The following is a 17,444-nucleotide window of genomic DNA, read 5'->3' as shown; positions in this document are numbered from 1 at the left end:
AAGGGTATTCAGAAACGGAACTGAATAAATGGGGTAACACACTAGGTTTCTTATCATGCACGGTGTGCTATGTTGAATTATTAGCTCCAGCTTTTTCACTCTCCCTGATTACATGCTTTCTGCCATGTAACTGAGCAGTTCCCCCTACAAATGCTGGCTTGTGCCTCACTGCCCCTAACTATAAACGTGGACATTTTTCTTGGCCAATGGGATGCGGACAGGAATGGCGGTGTGCCACGCCTGTTTCAGAGGCATCGCATATTTCTGCTTGTCCTCTGCAACTCTGCTATCACCATAAGAAGGGCTTCCTCTAGGTAGCTGGTGTTCTTTGGCTGGAGCCCAGTGAAGAACACCCTTCGAGTGGACCAGAGTCCAAACTGCAATGAGGTGCCACGCCCTCCCAGCTGGATCTGAAACTTGAAGCAGAGTCCCAGACACACATCTGGACCGGGTCAGTAACCCTAGATGACCCACACCAAAGTACAAATTAGGGCACAGTATCACATGCCCTGAGATGTGTGGTTGTTTCCTGTAGATCAATAGCTGCTTAATGATAATACTCATTTGGGGTTAAAAAAATTCTCCCCAAATAATCTACAGACTTAATGCAGTTCAACCCAGTATCTTATAGTTTTTTGTTATTTTTAAACAAGTTATTCTGATAGTCAACTGCAAAAGGGCCAAAAAAGCTATCAAAAAAGAAACATGATGGAGAACTTCCCCTAAAAGATGTAAAAATCCATTAATAAGAAAGAACAGATCCCATTAAAAAGAAAAAAAGAACCAGTCAATATACAGAAAAAAAAATAGCTTTTAGCATAAAAAAGATGCTCAATGGCAACATGATCAAGGAAATGAAAATAAAAATAAGTTACCATTCTTATTCTACCAGATTGTTTAAAAAACAAATAAAAAACCCCACATTGACAATAGCCAGAATTGGTAAGGATGGGGGGTGGGCATGCAGTAGACTACTAATGAGAATCTTAGTATAATTTCTTACAAGAACAATTTGGCAGCGTTTATCAAAATGTCAAATGTGTATACCTGAGGCAGAGGCTGCAATCTCTCCTCAAGTCCACCCTCCCCTTATTTGCTTGGGCTCAGGGCTAGCCAGCACTTCCCAGCCATCTCTGCAGGTAGCCATGGCCAATGTGAGAGGAAGCAGTTTATGGCATTTCTGGGCCTGGGCTTTTGAGAAAAGTGGAATGACTCCTCTACACTCTTTCCCCTCTTACCAGCTGGACACCGATGTCATGAGGTTTTAGGAAATGGCAGAGTTGCAAGATGGAGAGCTTGGGTCCCTTGAAGACAGTGTGGAAGAAGGCTGCCTGATCAAATCTTACACCCACTCAAAACAGTTACATGTGACCAAAAAACAAGCTCACTGTGTTAAAACATATGTTTGGATCTACTTTTTATAGGAGCTTAGCTTACCCTAAAAAAATATAATTCCCTTTAAATTAGTAATCCCTCATTTGGGAAACCATCCTTCAGAAATACTCCTATATGTGTATAAAGGGGTGTGTGTGTGTGTGTGTGTGCGTGTGTGTGTGTGTGTGTGTGTGTGTTCACTGCAAATATTTAGAACAGCAAAAAATTAGAAACATGCCTACCAATGGAGAAAGATAAAATAAACTATATTTATGTTCACTTTAGAGATGCTATTCATTGTTAATAAACATAAAAGGGTATCCATGAAATACTAAGTTAAAGAAAAATCAAGTTTAAAAGCTATATAACAAGTCTATTTTTCATTTTTTAAATGCCCCCCAAGATATATGCATATATTTATACATTATGTGGATACCTCCCACTCCCATCCCCCCCCACACAGTGCCTAGAGAGGAAATCTGGAAAAATATAAACATCAGAAATTTACTTATACCCAAATTGTGGTCTCCAAATACCATTTCTCAGTAAAAGGAATTAGATTGCCCTGGACCATGGCTGATACCTGAACAGGGCAGTAAATACACAAAATAACCCTGGTATATCTTGTCATACCAAATAGTAAGGAAACTATCAAAGACTACTAGGGTCATGTCAAAAAAGACTCAAGAACTAACTTGAAGAAGCTACTAATGGCCAAAGATAACTCAATCTGAGCAATTATAATAACCAAAATGGTTAGAAACACTCAAGTTTAATCCATGTCATATAAACAAACAAACCCAAACCACTATCAATCACCAATGGAGAATGCTAGGGATGCTAGGGGCCTTTTTTGTTTGTTTCTGAAACCTGGAAATAAGGGAAGAGACTCAAGCATTTATCCAACTTTTCTTACATGAACTATAACACTAGATAACCAATCAGCAGGCTGGAAGTTTTTCTTTATAGGAGGATTCTAGCTAAGAAATGCAGAAAGAATGACATAACCATACTGTAATCCTAAACCAAGTACCCAGGTATTGAGCTCGAATTGCTGCTAATACCACAAAAAAGAGAGACAAGCCTAGATTATGTCTCTTTGATGGAAGAACACATCAGCACTTATGAATTAACTGCCAAACAAAGAAACAGTGAATGTGAATCTAACCAAGTCTCTAGATCCATCACCAATTTATTAGAAATACTGAGAATACGCAATAAGCTACACAGTTATGGCATACAATCAATACAATTCATATCATTCAAAACCTGTAGGATAAAAATACTGGTTTCTTTAACTTATTTATTAGCAAGAACAAAAAGAGGAGGGGGTTGTTGGGGAGGAAGAGGAACAAAGCAGGAAGGGAAGAAGGGAGACAGGGAACCCTCCAATGCCTTCACACTTAAGAAAACCCAAAATCTTTACCGTGACCAACAAGACCCTGTGCTCTGACGTCACCGCCTAGTCATCTTGCTCCTTCCCATCCTTAACCATATGACACGTACTCTTGCCTCAAGGTCTCTGCACTTGCATTTGCTTCTTACTGCAGTTTTCCCTGGGATGTCTGCAAGCTGGCTCCCTCTGTCAAATGCCATCTTCTTACAGGCCTTCCCTGACAACCCATAAAATTGAAGCCCCTCCCCTCGGTCCCTAGTTCACTTTCCGGCTTTATTTTTTCTCCATGGCACTTATAACTTTTTAACATACTACATAATTTCTTACTTGTTCTGCTTATTATATAAGCTTCATGAGGTCAGGGATATTTGTCTTTCTGCATATAAGAGTCTTTTAGAATAGCTACCCAGATATTTACGTAAATCTATAAATTCAGCCTTTAAAAACAATGCAACGTTAAGGTTTTCCTCAATTCTATATTGTTTGAAAAATTCAAATTAAAAAAACCTTATCAGAAAAAAATACACATAGATTTTTTTTCTCAAAATTACCACCAGATCCAAAGATACTTGTGACATCTTTTTCTACTTAACCTCTGTGCTGTCTCAACCGTCTGGTCCCAATCCTGCAAGGCTAGTTGTAGTTTCATTTTCTTTACAAAAGCAGGAAGGAAACTTGGAAAGTTCATGATTATCTGGTTCACAGTCTCCAGAGCACCTGAATAATTCTGGCGCATCTCAAGGCACTGTGCCTAATGGGAGAAAAAAGAAAAAAGTGACATCAAAACTGTGATCATATATACTAAGGTTCTCACAGCAGTTACCCTGGAAGAGGTAGAATTCTAGTATTTAACATTTTTTATATTTTTATTTTCTGACCTTTCTGTAAGAAATAGTTTTCACTTTTATAATCAGAAAAACAAAATAAGTTTTAATCAAACAAAATTTTAAAACATCACAGAATAAAAATATTTTATAAGTGACTGTTTTAAAATCCACTTTTGGGGCTTCCCTGGTGGCGCAGTGGTTGGGAGTCCGCCTGCCGATGCAGGGGACGCGGGTTCATGCCGCGGTCGGGGGGATCCCACGTGCCGCGGAGCGGCTGGGCCCGTGGACCGTGGCCGCTTGGCCTGCGCTCCGTGGCGGGAGAGGCCGCAGCAGTGAGGGGCCAGCGTGCCGCAAAAAAAAGAAAAAAAAAAAAATCCACTTTTAAATAACTGAGAAATATAACTACAGGATGAAAATTCTGAAATATTTTTAGAAACATCATAAGGAATGCTTCTATTTATAACAGAAAAATTACCTTTTAGAATAAAATATTTCCAGGATATTTGCAAGTAGCATTTAAAACTAATAGATAGTGTATCTTTTTTTTTTTTTGATATTGTATCTTTTTTAAAAAATTACTTTCAGGCTAAAGAAGATTTTAGAGAATCAGCAAAATAAAGTACAAAACTACCTCAATATTTTCACTCCTATGAATTATCTTAAGGACATAAATGGATAAGACCAAAAAGAAGCATATTTATGGCAGAACTATTTATAATAGAAAAAATTAAAATAACCGGAAATGGCCACCTAGGATTAAATGATAGCATATTTACTTAATAAAATTTTAGGTGGCCATTAAAACTCATTATGTTAATTTGTAGATCGATATTTACTGACACGAAGAGATGTCATTTACAATATAATAGTTTAGCTGGTTATCTCCAATGGTGATATTTATTTTTAATTCAGATATTACTGTATTCTAAAATTTTTCTACAATGTACATGTACTACTTTCATAGTCAGAAAATATAAATCTATAAATATAGTAAGTGCTTTAAGAACAGATGATGAGGCATATTTATCATACGTCAGATTTTTAAAAATGTGTTTCTGAATATCCTTTAGGAATAAATTTAGTCCTAGAATATCTCAGTTCAAAATGAACATCCAGCCTCAACAGATGTACAGTAAAACTGCAATATATTCCCGAAACCAGTTTGAGATTATGTTCCCATATAATTAAAGGAAAGTACGAGAACCATCCAAAGATGCCACTATGTCAAAATAAATTATTATTTAAATTTCTCAACAGTGGACAATAATAGCAAAAAAGATTAATGCAGATAATTTTTAAAAATATATATGCCTTTGCAATCTGCCTAAATAGCTAGTAACATAAAATAACAAAATCATGCAAATAGACATCTAATACTTCCTTAGACCATCACCTCCCATATAAATGCAACATACTATATTAAATGAAACTAAATTTGCTATATAATTGGTTCATATCATTCCTAGTTGGAATTCAACTAATGCAAGCCTCTTGCTGAATGAACTGAAAAATAAATACATAATTGGAATGGGTTATATCAGAAAAAGAATTTAAACCAGTCTAAAGTATTAGAGGAAAAAGGTAAATCCTTCCTAAGCTGCTTATATTGACACGTGAAATAGCCCTACCTTAGATTACCTACTAGCTTTTCTTTAAGGAACAGAGGGGAGCAGAAACGATCAAGAAAAACTTCTTTAAAAATTTGCTAAATTCCCATAACCTCTAGCAGTGCCATTAGGCAAAACCTGAGTCCAAGCAGCACGAATACTAGTTGTACTGGTGGCAAACATCTGAACAAGCTCACTAGCCAGGGAAATTGACAAGAGCAATATAGGGACATTGGCAATAGCCAAGACACCAATAATCCTCTCTTTCTTTTTTATCCCCCCATACCAGATTACTGCTAATTTAATAGACTGTTTTCCTAATATAAATTTAATTCTTTTTGCTGAAATAAAAAATGATCTTTTTTTAATTTAAGGCATTCAGATGGCATCCATGGAATTGAAGAAAAAGTCCAAATTAAACATTTCTACTCACCAATGATTTCTAATGACACTGCCACTTGGTCATCCCTCTCAATCTAAGTTAGATCATGTTATTTCTCTTTTCATTGGCTGCTCATCTATCTGGTTCAAAGCAAAAGCCAAGGGCTTTACAGAATCAGCCAGTCTCTCCTCATTCCCCCCCCCATGCCCACCTGCCCTGACACTCACCTTCTCTCCCTCTAGCCTTCACTTTTCTCCCCTTCACTCATTCTGCTTTAGTCTCCAGGCCTCCTAGCAATGCATTCAACATGCTTAACGTATATAAACTCTCTACTCCCCTATTTGTAATGCATGCTCTCCCCAGGTGCCCACAGGGCTTTAACCCTCACCTCCTACATGTCTTTGCTCAAATGTCACTTTCTCTGACCATTTAAAACTGCAAGTTCATACCCCAGTTGTACTTCTTCTTTCCTTGCTTTATTTTTCCATTGTACTTACCACCTTCTAATATACCATACAATTCACTTACTTTTATTGTCTGTCTCCACCAGTAGAACATAAGCTCCATAAAAGCAAGAGGTTTTATTTTGCTTAGGGTATCCCTAGTATGTAGAGGGATGCCTCACACAAATTAGATACATCATAGATGTTTGGTGAGTAAATAATATAGGAACCACCACAACTGCCAACAGCAACAACAAAAACAATTAAAACTGATCCAGGATTCAGGAATTTGGCAGGGAGTACTTTTCTCTAGCTTACGTTCATCGTCCCATACAAACGCAAGTCCCTCCTGCAGTTGAGAGTTGATAAAAGTAACATAAAACCTATCTTTTTGAGCTACTTGGTTTTGTTGGGTTTCATATATATTACAAATAAATTTTAAAACATCATTTTATTAATCTGACACCAACTCACCTTACCCAGCAGAGCAAAAATATCATTTCCATCTTGTAATCCCTCTTCAAAATACCTTAGTGCTTTTTTAGTGTAAGGTTCTTTTCCTCTTGTAATATCAAGCCATGCTCTCAAAACCTGTCCCTGTAAAATGAATAATTCTAAATTTTCATTTTTTTGGAAATGAAATAAATGTTGATGAAGAAGTTAAACTAAGCATCATTCTTATTTGTAATTAGTAACAAAAATCAGTCTATCAAATAATGTTATGAAAAATAAGACTGCAATAAAATCACTTTTAAACCCTTGCTAGCCTACAGTCTTGGAACTATTATGAAGTTCAGCCTTTAAGATTACTACTGTGGTTAATATTAAGAAGCTTGTAAAATATTCCCTTAGTACTAAATAACCAATATTCCTACATGGGGCTTTGCTAATAAATTACTAATAACTACTAAACATGTAATTCAATACATAAATAAGAATTTGTTACCTCTTTTTGGGGAAATAGACCAAATGAACTAAGATGGGAAAAAAGAAGTGCTTTGCTTCACATTTATTAAAAATTAAGATAATTTGGCAACTATCTCAATCTCTTTGACTAGTCCAGTGAGCTTCAAATGAAAGGATAAAATGGCCTCAGAAATTAAAAAATGAAGAAACCATGAATGTTTACCTTCAGAAATGTTAGTGAGCCAACGGACTGTAAGGTTTATAGGATTAGAAAGAAGATGAATACATGTTGATTATTTTTCTTTTTAATGCCAAATAAAAAATTATGAAATCTGCTCGTCTGTCAAAAAATTTCTAGGTTAATTAACAAACCTTATAAATCTTTAACTAAGATCATATTTACTTCCCTATATTTCACCTGAAAGGACAGGTAAGAATACCTAAACAGGGCTTCCCTGGTGGCGCAGTGGTTGGGAGTCCGCCTGCCGATGCGGGGGATGTGGGTTCGTGCCCAGGTCCGGGAAGATCCCACATGCCACGGAGCGGCTGGGCCCGTGAGCCATGGCCGCTGAGCCTGCGCGTCCAGAGCCTGTGCTCCACAACGGCAGAGGCCACAACAGTGAGAGGCCCGCGTACCGCAAAAAAAAAAAAAAAAAAAAAAAAAAAACCTAAACAATGTTATTTCTACTCATTAGATCACTGTACTTTCTTGAATCATTTCAACTGTGTGGATGATTCCCAACCTTTATTTCTAGTCCAATACCTTTTCTAATTTTTTCTCTTCTTTTTCTAGAAGCTCATCTACTGTCTCCATCTCACTGTTCTGTCAGAGCCTGAAATATAGAATGTCTAAAACCAAACACATCACCTCCCTCCAAGATTACCTTCTCATCCCAAAGTATTTTCTAGTCACATTAACTGGTCTCTGAATTGTCCAGGCTTAAAACCTCAGAGACATCCTTGATATCTGACACCTCAATATCTTTCCCCCCAATATTTATAATAAGTTGAAAAGTCCTGCGGGTATTTGATAATTCTCAAATTCTTACCTGAATTTGATACACTGAATAGTATTTTAGTGTAGGCCCTTAAAGCCTTCTGCCAGAAAGTACTATCTTTGGGGGCCTACATTCTGGTTTCTTCCCAGGTCAGTTCATCCTATAAACCTTTGCTAAATTCACCTTCTGAATTTGCACTTTAATAACATCACTGACATGATTAAAACTCTTCAATGACCCTCAGTGCATATTAAATTAGATACAAGTATTTGTACCTAGCCATCAAGATCCTTCAATTTGTCCCAACCCACTTTTCCAACCTTTTCTTCCACCCTCTTCTTCTCTGTACCCTGTATTCCCATCAGGTGTGAGGTTCTCACTGTACGCAGACCTACATGTCTCCTTGTTCTTCTCCTTTCTATCTATCATCTCCCACCTTGGGAGTACCTACTTCCCTTTTCCATAATCTTTGCCTGTGGAAACTATCCATCTTTCAGGTTTTAGCTCAAATGCTACTTCCTTCAAGAAATTCTTCTTCATTCGCCTAACAGTTATCGATGTGATCTCTCCTTGAGTACATAAAATAGTGCCTAGCACGAAGTAAATGATCAATAAATGTTAACTATTATTTTCCTGCACATTTTAATCACACTTCTCTCATTCCATTTGTCCATTTTCTCACAATGTTAATTGGGTGTGTGCTCTGTAACACTGCTAGATGATCCATTCATGAAAGTAAAGTTTATGTATTTTTTATCTTTCTATTATTAACAGTGCAAATAATGGTGCCTTGTACCTAGAGCAGTTCAATAAGGAGAGTGGGAGGGAAGGAAGGAAAAAGAAAAGGAGGGAAGGGAGGGAAGGAACCAGGGACAGCTCTTGTCAAGAGTTAATAAATAACATTAAAAAAACAAGCTTAGAGAACCAATTTTATAAAATATTAAAATAAGGCTGTTATTTATAAAATGAGAATAGAGTGGGCAATAACAAAGCTTTTATATAAATAACATAAGCTTCCGTTAATGTTAGTATTTCAAAATAAGAAAACCAGCTACCTCTTTACTACCATTTGACATTTTGATCATTCGGTCAACGTATTCTCTCGCCTTATCGTGACGACCAATGTGCCACAAAAATAAGCCTGCATGGTACAAAGCTTTTGGTCCAGCTCCTTTACGCTGCTCCTTCACTCTGGCATCTGATTCCTGAATAGCTTCTCTATCTGGGAGAAGGAAAAAAAGACATTAAGTGAAAGTTAAATTCTAGATTTAGAGTTTATAATAGGTCAGATAACTAACAGCAGAGAATATAGTTCTTCTCTCTACAGCAGCGCTAATAAAAATAAAATGCAAGCCACATGTGTAATTTAAAATTTCCTAGTAGCCACATCAAAGAAGTAGAAACAAGTAAAATTCACTTTAATAATATATTTTATTTAACCCAATATATCCAAATTATCATTTCAACACATAATTGATTTGAAAATTATTAAGAAGATACTTTTCTTTTTTTTCGTCTTACTAAATCTTTAAAATCTGGTGTGCACTTTACACAAAGCACATCTCAATTAAGATGTGAAATTTTCTTCAGCAAATCTTTATAGTGAGATTTCATAAAATTTATTTTGGAAAAAGCAGAATCATATACTTGTTCTAAACATAATTTTTCCAACTGAATCAAGCATCAGTTTTAAATTTTAAAGTAAATTAATTAGAATTAAAATTTAAAACTCATGTCCTCAAACGAGACACATTTCATGTGCTCTACAGCCACCTGTGGCTAATGACCACTGTGACCACACTACAGTTCTATAGTTCATGTCATTCTCAAGACATAAAGGCTATATATGCAAATATTTTTTTAAATACTAAGATGAAAAAGTTGGCAATGATTCTAAAATGAGACAATTATTAGGGGCAAATTCAGAACTAGGAGTCAAATTACCCTACTTCCTAATCCAATTCTAAAATATATAACCAAGCCAGGCTGCTGTCACGGGTTAATGAAAGGTAGTATAATTACTACTTATATAGTTAATACTGACTGCTTGACTGCTCCCTTAAAAAGATGGTCTACGCCTAGAACTCTAATCACTTCTATTTAACCTGTTATGTAAATGCTTGGGACACAACTGTCAGTTAGATCCAAATCCCAGGTCGAATCAAAATGTGGATCAGCTAGCCAACAGAAAGAAGAAATGTCAAAGTTGAGGACTGAGATTCTAACAGACTACCTTTCTGGTAATGGCTACCAAGGAAAGGTACGTGACTCCTCCTTTTAACTCTAAGGATACAAATTTAAATTTAAATGTGGAATTACCAAGGTACAACTTTACGAGTTTAGGAAACAAAATTGTACTCTGGAGGGCTAGAGATTGCTTGGCAAGGGACCCCTTCTGCCCTGCCTACAGCACACCCACTGCAACACCTTCAGAAGTTCTCACTAAATAGGCATGATACAGAAACAGAACTTATGAGGCAGGAGCAGGCATTGTACCTTCCTGCCCAGTCAAGTCCCTAGTGGGGCATCAGCTAGCTGTGATAGTCTACATAAAACTAGTTCTTTCCAGATATCAGCTCAAGTTCTTAATGCATCACAGCCCTTTAATAAACAGGGCTTACATTAGCATTCAGGAAGAATGTACGAGAACAATGTAGGCTCTTCCTAGGCGAGACAGACAGACATCTGGGTCTCTCCTGAACTCAAGCGCACTCAGCATTATTATGGAGGAAAGTGGAGTGACTACTCAGGTGTCTCTAAACAATCCCGGAAATCACATTCTCTAACAGAACCAGTACTCTTGGGAGTAACCAATTAAATAAAAACTTGATTCTAGGAAGCAAACAGTTTGTTAATTTCTCTCTCTCTCTCTTTTTTTTTTTTTTTAAAGGCTTACTGACTACAGCTCTCCTACACCAATTCTCTGCTCCAGCTACACACACCCCTGCTGGAACATAAAGGAAGGGGATCCAGAGATGAACCTAATCCTGAACCATTTCCACATATTTGCCCATCGAGTTCTCCTGTCTGAGAAGATCAAGTCCCCATTTCCACAGTCTTCCCAGCCTACTCCTATGGATAAACAGTACATGCCATTTCCCCGCACTTTCTTAAAAGTTTTAGAAAGCATTTAGTCGTAGATTTGTTTATGAACTAAACATATTAGTGTTTTAAATAACTTTTTATTTATTTGTACAAGTATATGTGGGTGAAGGATGTAAGTGATACTTTGCTTAAAAAAAACTGTTTTTAATATTTAAAAAAATTTATGACATTTGGTAATTGTTTAATTATTTGAAACAAGATCTATTTTTACAATGCTATTAGCTGTTACTGGATATATATGGATGAATACAATACAATTTCTTTTTTATTACCTATAATTCCAATACTGTTCTGCCTCAGCCATTAAGATATGCTATGTATTAAGACAGTTCACACAATTTTAACTGCTGGTTTATGTATAAAGTTCCTTCTTTAATTTAATCATATTTCCCAACCTACTACTGGATAAAAATTTACTGAATGGCTTCCAAAGAGCTAGCCCCCCTGGGGGATGTAAAGGCTTTTAAGAACCTCAAGATATAGTAGAAGAGAGAAACTGCATGTAGCTATATATGCACAAAACAAGTGGTAAAGTTGGTTGCTACAGAGTAATTTATGTATATGCCTGTTTTGAGCTGTCCTTTCTTGGTTTAACCATTGCTAATATTTATTCACCTTTACATTAATTCAAACAATCCCTACATACTAATGAAACTTCTGCCATAGGATATAAGGAATATGAAAGCAACAGAAGACCCATTTTTCTCATGCTTGATAAACTTAGTCTTGTCAGGAAGATAAAACAACTATGACAAATAGTATCTACAGGTAATACATAATACAGTATGATTAGACTGAATGTTAAGGTGATTGAGAAAAATCAAAATGAATTGAGTAGAAAAAACTGTCTAAGCATTGTACTTAAATACTGTACCTGGATTGGGACTCATTTTATGAGTGTATATTAATGCAATTAGAGAACAAAGTGATACATCTTGTTTATTTTTAATAGCCTCAAATTCTCGAAGAGCTTCTTGAGTTTTACCTGAAAATCAAAATTACAAAGTGAAAATTGTTCTTTGTGCAAAACAAGAATTTAAAACTTATGGAAATGTTTAATAATTAGCACATACCTTCCATTAATGTACCATAGGCATAATAAAACCTGAAGACGGGATCACTGCCATACCTCTTAGTTCCCTCACTGGCAGCAAGTAACACATGATGGAAATATCTCTCTTGACAATAGTAATTAATCAAAGTCTAAGAGGAAATAAAGACTAAATGTTAAAAGAGATTCTGATGTTCTGAAATACTCTAAGCAGATATTAACCTAAGATCTTGAATAATCTAAAACTTCGATAACGTATTTTTTTCTTCCAACTTCCTTAAATACTGTTAAAGGCTAGCACTTAAGGAATGTAGAACACAGTGAACACAAAATTACTGAAATAACTCAATGTTTTCTAATAATTTCAATCTTTTTTTTCCTAAACTATTTCTTAACAATACTGAAGTCAGGGTATTTTCACCTCTTTCCTTTCCCCACATTTTCTTAAGGTTTTAGAAAATGGGAAAGCAGACAAAAAGCAGGAATTAAAAAAAAAAAAGACAAGAGGCTTCCACGCCAGACCAGATTTCTTTTAAAAACAAAAACCCTTCTATTTTGTTTTTATAGCATCACAAAGTAATGACCAATTAAACTCAGCAATTGATTGTCAAAGGTTATCTTGTTTTCTGAGTTCCACAACAAATAACTGTCAGTAAAACAAAGGATCTATTTTTTAATGGAAATCACTATCACTAGGCTTTTTTCAAAATTATATTATTTATACATGAAGCAGAAAACTAGTATCAGGAGATACAAAGTTCTGATTAATTGGATCTACGCTTTTCACCATTTTTCTCAGGATCACGTCTAAGGCTTAGTTGCTAACCTAATCAAAGAGGGAAGCCATATTCACCATCACCGTGATATACCTGATTCACTCCCACAAACCAATTCGGGCCATCCCATACCTCCCTAGTCTGACTCTTCAGCTGGTTCAGCAGGAGCAAGAAATATCGATGAAGCACTGATTGACAGGATTAAAATGAGTGTCTGAGCAGCTTTTTTTTTTTTTTTTTTTACAGTCCATTGTTTCTGGAGGGCTACAGTCCATGTGCTTCTCTAGAACAGTCTGGCAAACATCCTCCAACTTTTACTCTGCTTCCCTCCTGTGGTTACTGTTCTCCAGTCCCTTCTCAGCCACTGTTTCTTCAAAGTGTGATCTGGACACCAATTCCAAGACCCCCGCAGCACACCTCAGGAAAGTGCAGTTTTCCTCCAGAGCCCTTTCCCTAAGGTTGCAAATGACTTCTTAATTTGCCACAACTAAGGACACTTTTAATATGATCTTACTTGACTTCTGTCCAGCGTTTAGTATCACTAAGCACCTATAACTCTCCTAAAAGGCAGTGGCATGGTATCATAAAAAGGACATGGATTTTAAGACCTGTTTTCAAATTTCCTGTCCATCTTATAGCCGCTCAGTTTTGCTCTTTTGTAAAATGCTGGTAGTCATTTGTAGGTCATTGTAAGGATTGAGATATCATACTGTAAAACTCCTATTTCAAAAAAAAAAAAAGTTCCTCCAAACCCCAAATGTTGATGATATAAAAAAAAAACAAAACACGTGTCCAGCCAAGACTTCTCATCGCAGCTCCAGATTCCTATTTCAATTTCCCCAAAACTCAAGCCAGACATCGCGTCAGGAATCCTCTCTTCCTGTTTGCACAGTCCCCATAAGTCTAACCAGTCAGTAGGTTCTTCTGTTGTTCTAGTCTGCTTCCCACTCCCTGCACCTATTTCCACTGCCTTGGTTCAGGTTAGGTTGTTGAATCCAACAAACATTTACTGACTGCTACGAGTGCCAAGCACTGGGCTAGGTACAGTGAACATGAAGATGAATAAGATATGATTCCTGTCCCAGAAAAGCTTAAAATTTTCAACTGAGACTAGAATCTAAAGACTATTTGAACCCACGCACCTAGGGTCAATTAATCTTCCACAAAGGAGGTAAGAATATACAATAGAGAAAAGACAGTCTCTTCAGCAAGTGATGCTGGGAAAGCTGGACAGCCGCATGTAAATCAATGAAGTTAGAACACATCCTCACACCATACACAAAAATAAACTCTAAATGGCTTAAAGACTTAAATAGTAAGACATGACACCCTAAAACTCCTAGAAGAGAGCATAAGGCAAAACATTCTCTGACAGAAATCATACCAATGTTTTATTATGTCAGTTTCCCAAGGTAATAGAATTAAAAGCAAAAATAAACAAATGGGACCTAATCAAACTTAAAAGCTTATGTACAGCAAAGGAAACCACAAACAAAATGAAAAAAACCTATGGAGTGAGAGAAAATATTTGCAAATGATGTAACTGACAAGGGCTTAATTTTCAAAATATACAAACAGCTCAAACAACTCAGGAAAAGAAAAAAAAGCCCAACAACCCAATCAAAAAATGGGCAGAAGATCTAAATAGACACTTCTCGAAAGTAGACATACAGATGGCCAAAGTGCACATGAAAAGATGCTCAACATCGTTAATTATTAGAGAAATGCAAATCAAAACTACAATGAGGTATCACCTCACACCGGTCAGAATGGCCATCGTTAAAAAATCTACAAATAACAAATGCTGGAGAGGGTGTGGAGAAAAGGGAACCCTCCTACACCGTCGGTGGGAATAAAATTGGTGCAGCCATTATGGAAAACCATATGGAGGTTCCTCAAAAAACTAAAAATAGAGTTGCCATATGATCCCGCAATCCCACTCCTGGGCATATATCTGGAGAAAATTAAAAAAGATACATGCATCCCAATGTTCACAGCAGCACTATTTACAATAGCCAAGACATGTAAACAACCTAAATGTCTATTGACAGATGAATGGATAAAGAAGATGTGGTGTGTGTGTACACACACACACACACACACACACACAATGGAATACTATTCGGCCATAAAAATGAATGAAATAATGCCATCTGCATCAACACGGATGCAACTAGAAATTATCATACTAAGTGAAGAAAGAAATACCGTAGGATATCACGTATACGTGGAATCTAAAGTATGACACAAATGAACTTATCTATGACACAAAAACAGACTAAGACACAGAGAAGAGACTGATGGTTGCCAAGGGGGAGGGGGGGTGGGGTAGGGAGGGATTGGGAATTTGGGGTTAACAGATGCAAACTATTATAGAGATAATGGATAAACAACAAGTTCCTACTGTATAGCACAGGGAGCTATATTCAAATAATTCAAATTTCAGTGTCCGTAAGTAAAGTTTTATTGGAACAAAGCCATGCTTAAGTATTGTCTATAGCTGCTTTCATGATACGATGGCAGATTCGATGCCACAGAGACCCTATGGCCCATAAAGCTTGAATATGTACCACCTGGCCCTTTAAAGTTTGCTGTTCTACTTAAGACTTCTGTTCTAGAACGTTAAGTAGAACAGGGATTATTGGATAACAATGTTAGAAGAAAGCTAGGGTCAAGAAGGGCCTCCTATTGAGTTGATCCTCTAAGAGATGAGGAGTTAAATCACAGTTTTTAGCATGAAAGCGTTTTTATTAAAAAGTTCATTTGGGTGGCAGTACAAAGGATAAATTTAAGGGGATGAAAATACTTAAGGGGATGAGGGAAGGCTTCACAGGAAGATCACGTAAAACTTCAGGCAAAAAAGCAAAAGACACTCCAGCACCCCCATCACTGCCAAACTGTCCTCCAACCACTCATCACCGGCTAACATGGTACGCATTGCATTTACCTGTTTACCGACTGACTCCCCCTCCTCAAATGTAGAAAGGTTTGGGAGGGTTTTTCTTAGCTTTATTAAACTGCAGGGCTTATTATCTTCACGCTTAGAATAGTGCCAGACACATGGGAGGCACTCAGTAAACATTTGTTGAATTAATTTAATTAAGGTTTTCACCAACATTAGATTATAAATTCACAGTCCCTGTGAAGGCGGGGACTGTTCCGTTCTGTTCATCACTATCTCCAGCTCCAGTGGACAAACAGTGAGCCCTCCATCAATATGTGTTGAACAAGGGAATCAGTGAACAAATGAATGGAGAAGATAATCATCCTAAAAAGTAACTTCTTCTACTTTCAAGTCTCATGTCTTTGTTTTCATATCATTTCTTACGTGGACCATCATTAAATATTTGCTGAACGTATGCATCAGTGATAAACAGAGAAGACCATCACCCTAAAATACTCCTCCATTTTCAAGCCTATGTCTTTAACTGATTTCATATCATCTTTCCGTGCTCCTTTTACCGTCTCACGGGGGCAGCTGGCACCAGTTTGCTGTAAGTCCTTAAAAATTGAACCCGGGAGACGCACTAGGTGTCCTATGTTGACCAAACCTTCCGAGCAAACAGAGTACAAAAGTAAAAGTAAACACGACCAACAGGGTGAGAAAAGCACACTAACAGCAATTCGGAAAGCAGCGCGCGGGGAAGGCTGCCCAGACCTCAAGATTCCAAAGCAGGGCCCGCGCAGGGAGAGCAGGTGATGTAGGTTACAGGCCCGCACCCCAGGCGGGGGCACCTAGCCAGCGGGGGCGGCAGGCACCGCAGGGTAACAACGGCCTAGCCACGTCGGCCCGCGAGCTCCCCACGCCCCCCGGCCCCTTGCAACCCCGGCACCCCCCACGGCAACACACGGCCAGCTCCTGCCCGCTCACCTTCAGCCCCTGCGAGTCCATGGCTTCCGAGGCCGAGCCGCGTGCCTCCTGGGCGCGCGCCTGCCGAACCCCAGCAGAAGAGCCAAGGGTCTCAGGGTCTCGCAGCCCAGGCCCAAACCAGCTTGGGCCGCGGCGGGAGGGGCGGGACGGGGCGGGGCCGCGCCGCCATTGGCTGCCGGCGGAGGGGGCGGGCCCTCGCGGCAGGGATTGCGGGGGTCGAGGCACGGGCAGGGACCCCGAGGGAGGGCGGCGGGTGGGGAAGGGGGAGCGACCAACCGGATGCTGGGTGAGGCGGAGGTCAAACAGCGAAAAGACCCTAGGGGCACCGTGGGTGGGCGGGCCTGAGGATTAGGAATTAAAGAATGAAGGAAATGGGGGAGGACGTAGGAAAAAGGGCAAGTTTGTTTCCCATCTCCGGCTACAAAGCAAGACACCATTTTCTACACGTTTGTGTAGAGGCGGGTTCCCGCAATGCGGCTATTTAGAAGCCCTGACCAGCTCAGAGAAAAGCCTTGAACTTTAACATGTAGTGGTTGCATTATGGCCACAAGGTGGAGCAGAAAAATCACAAGTTCTTAACAGAAAGTGATGAGCTTCTTGCGCCCATCTTTGCAGGCAGTGCTGCAATCCCGTGTGTTTTGTTAGAAAGCACGTTAGTCTTTTTTTTCTTTTTACCAGCCCTGATAATGGGAGGAACCAATGAAGTAA

At 38.2% G+C, this 17,444-nt stretch overlaps 1 protein-coding gene across 2 annotated transcripts in view; it reads right to left on the bottom strand.

The window, feature by feature from the left end:
• Positions 1–16,881, bottom strand: part of TTC21B (tetratricopeptide repeat domain 21B) — an 86,853-nt gene extending 69,972 nt beyond the window's left edge. Inside the window, exons 1-6 of one of the 2 annotated variants that reach the window (XM_022569935.2) lie at positions 16,737–16,881; positions 12,112–12,241; positions 11,913–12,023; positions 8,989–9,155; positions 6,504–6,626; positions 3,322–3,521 (exon numbers count right to left, since the gene is read on the bottom strand). In XM_022569935.2, the coding sequence (XP_022425643.2) occupies positions 3,322–3,521; positions 6,504–6,626; positions 8,989–9,155; positions 11,913–12,023; positions 12,112–12,241; positions 16,737–16,757 (752 nt within the window). In that variant the 5' untranslated portion in view covers positions 16,758–16,881. The remainder of the gene's footprint in view (positions 1–3,321; positions 3,522–6,503; positions 6,627–8,988; positions 9,156–11,912; positions 12,024–12,111; positions 12,242–16,736) is intronic. The other variant, XM_022569937.2, reaches the window with a different exon arrangement.
• Positions 16,882–17,444: the final 563 nt, after the last annotated feature.

Source organism: Delphinapterus leucas, chromosome 8, assembly GCF_059928025.1.
Source record: "Delphinapterus leucas isolate spDelLeu-1000000601 "Yukka" chromosome 8, BTC_Dleu_Yukka2, whole genome shotgun sequence".
Lineage (NCBI taxonomy): Eukaryota > Metazoa > Chordata > Mammalia > Artiodactyla > Monodontidae > Delphinapterus > Delphinapterus leucas.
This window is presented reverse-complemented; position numbering and strand designations above follow the sequence as displayed.